This window comes from Mobula birostris, chromosome 11 (genome assembly GCF_030028105.1).
Source record: "Mobula birostris isolate sMobBir1 chromosome 11, sMobBir1.hap1, whole genome shotgun sequence".
NCBI classification, from domain to species: Eukaryota; Metazoa; Chordata; class Chondrichthyes; order Myliobatiformes; family Myliobatidae; genus Mobula; species Mobula birostris.
In genome coordinates this window covers 17,936,780-17,944,635 of record NC_092380.1, presented here as the reverse complement: position 1 = coordinate 17,944,635, position 7,856 = coordinate 17,936,780, and the positions used below count along the sequence as shown (strand labels likewise).

General features: G+C 47.1%; 1 protein-coding gene across 1 annotated transcript; it reads right to left on the bottom strand.

The window, feature by feature from the left end:
- Positions 1-543: 543 nt before the first annotated feature.
- tomm22 (translocase of outer mitochondrial membrane 22 homolog (yeast)) lies at positions 544-7,145 on the bottom strand. Its single transcript, XM_072271806.1, has 4 exons — positions 7,006-7,145; positions 5,198-5,316; positions 2,984-3,101; positions 544-1,552 (listed from the first exon to the last, which is right to left on the bottom strand). The coding sequence occupies exons 1-4, from the start codon at positions 7,138-7,140 to the stop codon at positions 1,475-1,477; spliced, it is 450 nt and encodes a 149-aa protein (XP_072127907.1). The 5' UTR covers positions 7,141-7,145; the 3' UTR covers positions 544-1,474.
- Positions 7,146-7,856: the final 711 nt, after the last annotated feature.

The window sequence follows — 7,856 nt, the reverse complement described above, 5'->3', positions numbered from 1 at the left end:
AGAGAGGCTAAATGCCATTATATCATAATGTGATACAGGCATCCGTTAGTCTCATGAGACCATGGATTTGCGCTTTGGAAGGTATCCAGGGCGCAGGCCTGGGCAAGGTTGTATGGAAGACCAGCAGTTGCCCATGCTGCAAGTCTCCCCTCTCCACAACACCGATGTTGTCCAAGGGAAGGGCATTAGGACCCATACAGCTTGGCACCAGTGTCGTCGCAGAGCAATGTGTGGTTAAGTGCCTTGCTCAAGGACACATACACTGCCAAGGCTTGAACTAGCGACCTTCAAATCACTAGATGACCACGCGCCAACCTCAGATATGATACCTGCCTGAATACCATTGTTACTGTATATTAGTGAAAAGTCCCACCGGAGCACTGTGACCTTTGCAGATTCCATGCAGTATCAGTGAGCCGGTGGGAAAAAGCCAGAACTGGAGCCTGTCCCACTCAGCTGTCTGCACTCGCTGAGTCTGGACACAATTACAACTGCACTCATTTCCAAGCAAGTGTGTGTCCCCTCTTAAAATAAGATTAACTCTTTCACAATCCAGCACCAGATGTTTATTGAACCACAATACAATTCAAACAGCTCTGTGTTAACTTGTCACTGTTTCTGCAGGCAGTACGTTCAGGTTGGCCTCTGTACCATGTCGTAGTCTATCACCCAGAGTCAGGTATAAGCAATTAAGTTGTAACCTGCCCACTCTCCTTCACCCTGCAGCCTCAGTGAACACATTCCCACCTCACCTTGCACACTGGTCACCCAGTATCGTGTGGATAATTGGTCTGGAGCCGGTGGTGAATGGTAGGCAACAGTCTCTCTCTTTGGTGAGAGCTCATTCCCCAACTGTACAAGCTTCACTGTCCAAAGCACTGCATCACTGCAGGCACTAAACGTGCCCGACTTCGCGACAGCCGGCAGTATTTTTTGGCTTTGCAATACTTGGCACTGTGAGGCAGACCGATGCAGGGCGAGCTTGTTTTGTGTTTAGAGTAGGACCAGGGACCCCTACCATTAATCGACGGGTCTGCCAACGCCAGGCTGGGAACCCCTGGTTTAGATGGAGCTCGGGACTGGTAGAGGTGTCCCTCACACTCCTTGCTGAACCTAGTGAACACTAACACACACATAAACAACTGGGGCAGAACAACTTGTACACCTCGATGATAAAAGATGCTGTGAACAATCACACTGCGATTCATGAATAACAGGGCTTGAGCACTCACCGAGCTGCCTCCTCCTCCTCCCATGAACTATCCAGCAGATTTTACTTCATTATCCCCAACCCTCCCCCTCCCACAACCAGCAGACACGATGCTCCACACATTGGGCCTGGATCAGCTCGATCCTCCTCAGCGATGGGCTGCGGACTCCGAGTCGGTAGGTGCTATCAAATTCCCTCCCCAAGGTCAGTCCTTTAACCCCTCCTCCACCAGCAATTCCTGTTCCGAGGGGAGGGTCAAGTCCATTATATTTTCCCTGGAACTGGTGGTGGCAGCATTCCCGGCATTCCTCCGGATATCCCTGTGTTCGGACCCAGTAGGATCTGTGAATGATTTTTTTTTAAAAATCAGATTAGGAAATGTACAGTACAATATATTTGGATTGATTTGTTCTCCAATCTTGGCAACTTACTTGCAAACGTACAAGGAGACATCATCAGTGCGCTGTTAATTGTGGGTTCTTGTGGGTTACGCTGATAAAATGTTTACAAGTAAATGGCCAAGATGGCAGAACAACTCAACCCAACCATCAACCACCCAAGCTACACATTTTCCAAATTATTTCAAATACAAAATATATTCAGATGCAAAGCAGCATGCCCATGCTCACAATTATTTGAGTTACTGTCACATTCCTGTCAGCTTGAACCAGTCTGACCGGTCTCCTCTGACCTCTCTCATTGGTAAGATACTTTCGCCCACAGAACTGCTGCGCACTGGATGCTTTTGCTTTTTTGCAACACTCTCTGTAAACTCTTTGTGTGTGAAAATCCCAGAAGATCAGCAGTTTCTGAGATACTCAAACCTTCCTGTCTGACACCAACAATGGTCAAAGTCACTTAGATCATATTTCTTCCCCATTCTGATGTTTGGTTTGAACAACTTAACCTCTTGACCATGTCTGCATGCTTTGATGCATCGAGTTGCTGCCACACGATTACCTGATTTGATATTTGCATTAACAAATAAGTGTATCTAATAAAGTGGCCACTGAGTATTTTATGAAGGCCCAGAAGTGCTTCCTGTCTGGATTAAGGGCTAGATTTCCAGAATGCCTCACCTGCAGGTTCAGTGCTTCATTCTTTGTCCAAGTTCAAGACTGTTTATTGTCATTTCCAGTACACAAATGCAATGGAGAACAAAATAATTGTTACCCCCTCACTTAATCACATTTCACACAATGTCTAATGTCAGAGGAGACAGACTGGCAACTGCTGCAGAACAGAGACAGGTTCACCCACAACCACTCCTTTAGTCTGTGGTACAACGTTAGTCACCTTACTCCTTGCACAGCTGTGCCCTGGCCAACGTTCCCACTCATTTCATTTTTACAGCTGCGTGGACCAACCAAGAAATTTTTACATGGCCAGAAAACTTTTTACTTGTAATATGAACACTATGAATATTTAGAAAGAAAATGGAAAAATCACATACCTTTGAATTTACTTATTAATTGGAGGGTATAATGAAATGACGACAATGGAAAAAATATTTCACATTTCGTAAACTTTTTCTAGCTGAGTTCAATTCCAGCTGCGTGGCAACGAAGGCTATGTGCGTGGCAGCATTTCAGTTACTGTGCTGTCACACAACTTAGTGGGAACAGTGGCCGTGGTTCTTCCAGCTTCGCCCAGTACCCCCTCCTCTAAGCCATTCCTCACACAGTGGGCCCAGTTGCTTGTCGCGTCTCCCCAGCACCCCTGGGCCCAGCGTCCCCCTCCACCCCAGGGCCCAGCCCACAGCCGAGTCCTCACCTGTCTCTGTTGCTGGATCTGTTGTTGCTCCAATTGTAGTTTTTCTGTTTCAAAGACTACTGGGAGAATCAGGATCATGAAGGACGTGGTCCCCACCCACAGGGCCGAGCGAGTGAAGCTGTAAAACACATCATCAACTGAATGTTATGACTCGGCTGCCTCTGTCCCCATGACCAGCAGACAGTCCGGTCTGCCCAACTTCAACCCCACCACTCAAACTGTTTCACTTTCCTGAGCAATTTGGTGCACGTATCTTTTGTTACTAAGACCCAGTCAGAGCACCTTGTGATAACTGTAATAACAATAAAGTCTCTCCCTGCACATTGGGCAGCAACCTTGCCGTTTCTTTTACAAGGCTGAGCTGCTAGCTCGACACTCAGCCCAGCACAGATGGAAAGCGTGCAAGGAGCTGGCTGGATTCGAACCCACGGCCACTCACTCCAAAGTCCAGTGCGGATGCCACTGCACCGCCAGCCGGCCTCTTCCTCATCGACCTTCTTTGTAATCACCTCAAAAGACTCAATTACTTTAATTAAACCTCACTTTCCCTGAATAATTCCATGCTGACTCTGATCAATCTGTACTAAAGCTGTCCCACAGAAGTTTATCCTGGCAAACTGGCTAGTCTGTGTGCTTGGACTATCCCCCCCCTCCTCCTTTCAGCAAACCGCTTCAGTCAGCTTTCAGCACAGGAGGAGTACATTTCCTCTCTTCCTTCCTTTAGGATTTGGGAAACAGTCTGCCAGGGTCTAGCAACTCACACTTCTTAAAGATGCCACATCAGAATCAGATTTAATAGCACTGGCATATGTCAAAAAGTTCAAAGTAAATTCCTTTGACTTCCCATCCTCAAGTCCACAATCAATTCCTTGGTCTTACAAACGCTGAGTGCAAGGTTTATGTTGTGACAGCACTCAACCAGCTGATTTTATGATATCATGTATCATAAAATCAATTTTATTCATTTATGTATATTTTACTCCATAACCTCTAACTTCACTTTTATATCATTCTTAATTTATAATTGTGTGATATAGCTGTTGTTTTGTTACAGGTCACACCAACCACAGCAAATTCCTAATGTAAATGTATGTGGTGAATTAAATTGATCCTTGATATTTCTCTTCTATGGAGCCTGAAGGCACACACTCAGCAATTCAGAAAGAACTTCTTCCCCTCTGCCATCAGATGGGCACTGAACACATGAAGACTCCCTCACTTCTTTAAAAAATTACTATTTGTTTTTGTACTACTTTTATCTATTTTCAATCTAATATACATAACACATGTATATTTACTATAATTGATTGATTTTTTATTTCTATATTATCATGTATTGTATCGAACTGCTGCTGCTAAGTTAACAAATTTCACAACACGCGCTGGTGATAATAAACCTGATTCTGATTCTATGTACAGTATTTATCTTCCATGAAAGCAAAATCCATCCCACTTCTACCGTATTGATCTACCTTCAGGTCGCAGTCTCTAATGTACTTCTATTAAATTGTCCCTCCGCATAAATGGTCTTTCCCCAGTCAAAGCATTTCCAGTGTGGCTCTTTTCTGCACCAACACAAAATCAAACTGAACTATGGCGATAAAGAGAGTGCTGGAGGAATTCAATGGGTGGAGCAGCTCCCGTGAGGGTGGGCTAGGAACAGTCCGCGTTTCAGGTCAAGGCCCTGCTGAGTCTGAGACAGCCAGTGCGACTATCACCTGTTGGCCCTGTCCCACCTACCCACCCCGCTCTCTTTATACCAACCATCTTCCCTCCACAGCAGGGGGCTCCCAACCTTTTCTCACGCCATGAGCCCTCACCACTAACCGAGGGGTCTGTGGAACCCAAGTTGGGAGCCCCTGCTCTACACTCCCAGGCTTGAAGCTGGGCCTCAACCCAAAACTTGCAGCAATTCCTCCCATCCCCTCCTTCCCTACTGATGCCGTTTGCCCCAGTGGGTTCCTCACCACCAGCAGATAGGTCATTACTCCAGATTCCACCATTTGCACTCTCTGCTCTCTTCCCACCGCTTCCCACTTGTCCAGGATCACTCTCCAGGTCTAAGTGCAGCCGATGGATAAGACACTTTTAATTACACTTCAGTAATCCCCCAGCTTTAACACCTTCCGCGCTGTTGCAGCCTCTGCGAGCTGCTTGGTACCTCCACCACACACTGCCGTTTCCAGAAAACCCGCGGCACTGCCCGCTTCACACCTGTACAGCTTCTTGGCCAACGTCAGTGAGCAGCTGGCGGCTACCCCCGAGGCGTTTCGTACTCCCTCAGGGAACATCTCCGTCAAACCCCACAGTCGCTCCGCAAGGGACTCATCCAACTGCAAGCATAGGATGATAAAGCAGAATTAAAACCTTTATCACCAGCGCGATGGAATGCTAAGATTGCAACACTGATAATCTGTGTTCAGTTGAAGAACAGGCCGACGTGAGATCACGGACCACAGCGCTTGCTTGAGGTTATTCACCAAATGTGATGACCCAAAATGTTAACTGGGCACCCCAAAATCAAAGCCCCATGTCACTCACACATACTTCAATCCAAAACTGGGGCAGCACAGTACCACTGTGGCTAGCACAATGCTTTGCAGCACTAGAACCCGGGTGTACCTCCCACGGCTGTCTGCAAGGAGTTTGAAAAATTCTGACCCCTGAAAAATTTTGGAAGGATGTATTTCAAATTTTTTCTGTACTTTTCAATGTTATTTTTAAGCCCAATCCCTTGACTGCCATGTTTGGTATTGTTGAGGATAGTGCTACAAAACTGAAGCCATCCAATTTGCGGGTATTGGCCTTTATGTCTCTTATGGCCAGGAGGGTGATCTTGCTCAAGTGGAAGGAGGCCGCCCCGCCCACTCATGTTCAATGACCATCTGATGTTATGTTGTGCCTTAATCTAGAGCAGACTTGTTGTTCGATTTCTGATTCTAAACATGATTTTCTAATGTTATGGGGACCCATACTGAGTTATTTTCATAATCTTTGAACTGTTATTAAAGTATGGATCTGAGCCATTATTAATTATATGGTAAGATATTTTTTTTTTCTTTTTTTTTTACCAACCAGCTCATTTTGGTAGTGGGGGTAGATTTTTTTAAATAAAATATAATTATTTTATTTTATAATTCAATCTTTTTTTCTATATGATTGATTTGGAATATGGGATACTGTGATCATATTACTGTGATTTAAATGTAATGTAATCTGTATTACTTACTTGTATCCTAATGAATTTTGTCTTTGTATTCATGCAATTTATATAACGTCTGTCTGTCTGTCTAGGTACCATATCCGATGTGGACTTTGGTGACCATGATTTAATTTATATAATATTAATAAAAATACTGAAAGAGGAGTTTGCACGTTCTCCCTGTGACCATGTGGGTTTCCTCCGGGTGCTCCAGTTTCCCCCCACAGTCCAAAGATGTACTGGTAGGTTAATTGGTCATTGTAAATTGCCCTGTGGTTAAGCCAGGATTAAAGAGGTGGGTTGCAGGGTAGCTTGGCTTGAAGAGCCCACACCGGGCTGTATCTCAATAAATAAAATAATCTCTCTCCCTACAACACATACTCGCAAAACATGTTAAAGTAGAAAAAAATGCACCAAGGATTCAGCACCGGGTTAATTTTGGCAGGAAACCACGCAGATGCAAAGACAGACTTCAAAGTGGGAATTCCAAAGTTTCCGGGTCCCAATGGGGGATGATTAGTATCTGCAACGGGAGGAGCCTGGAGAGCCGTGGGAAGAGGAGAGGTGACCGGGAGAACCAGGATTAGTCTAGACCGGCGTGGAGCGTGGCCTGGGTGCCAGCTCCAGAGGGCGGGAAAGGCTTCGGTAGCCGGGCCGAGGGGCCACTGTGGAGATCGGTAACAGAGCCGGGCCTGGCGGGGGGAAACGAGGCGGCCGGGACCGGGCAGGGGTCACGGGAACTCCAGCTCCGGGCTGCGGCCCACACTCCACCCCCGGCACTGGACACGGACACACATCCCACCCCGTCCCGGCTCCTCACATCGTCATCATCATCGTCCTCGATTTCGTCGCCAGCATCAAGCCGCCGCTCCACACTCAGCTCTGCCGCCATCCGACCGACGCCGCCACCGCCGCGCTCCACCTGCACTAGGCCGAGAACGCCGCGCATGCGCATCTCCGCCGGCGACGACGCCACCTGTCGGCCGGAGTACTCTGCAGCACCAGAGAGGCGAGTGGCGAGACCGGGTACTGCAGGGGCTGATTAACTCCATCAGCAGAGATACCGTACATGTGCAATGTGTTTTGGCAGCAGCACAGTGCAAAATATAAAAATTACTATGAATTACACAAATAAATAAATAGTGAGGTAATAAACACAAGAGATTCTCCAGATGCTAGAAACCCAAAGACACACAAAATTCCCTTGCACCCTATTCCCTTGCAAACACACAGTCTGCGAGGATTGTTTCATCTGCCCCACAAGGGCAGTGTGCGGTGGGGCAGTCCAGGGAGGGGTCTGACGGGGGTGGGGGGGGCCCTCTCACCAGCAGCCAAGTGAGGCCTTGGTGCCTTAGTTCTGGTGACGAGACGTCCGGCCAAATGGCTTCTTCAGTCTGCTCAGAGACCCATCCCACGTTGCTAGACAGATAAAAGTTGCTGGTGAACGCAGCAGGCCAGGCAGCATCTGTAGGAAGAGGTACAGTCGACGTTTCAGGCCGAGACCCTTCGTCAGGACTAACTGAAGGAAGGGTGAGTAAGGGATTTGAAAGTTGGAGGTATCAAATCCCTTACTCACTTTTCCTTCAGTTAGTCCTGACGAAGGGTCTCGGCCTGAAACGTCGACTGCACCTCTTCCTACAGATGCTGCCTGGCCTGCTGCGTTCACCAGCA

Coding starts and splice junctions, on each gene's coding strand:
- tomm22 (XM_072271806.1), bottom strand. CDS start 7,140: ATGCGCATGCGCGGCGTTCTCGGCCTAGTGCAGGTGGAGCGCGGCGGT. Junction 5,317..7,005: donor AGGACGATGATGATGACGAT/GTGAGGAGCCGG, acceptor CTATGCTTGCAG/TTGGATGAGTCCCTTGCGGA. Junction 1,553..2,983: donor AGATCCAGCAACAGAGACAG/GTGAGGACTCGG, acceptor AATCATTCACAG/ATCCTACTGGGTCCGAACAC.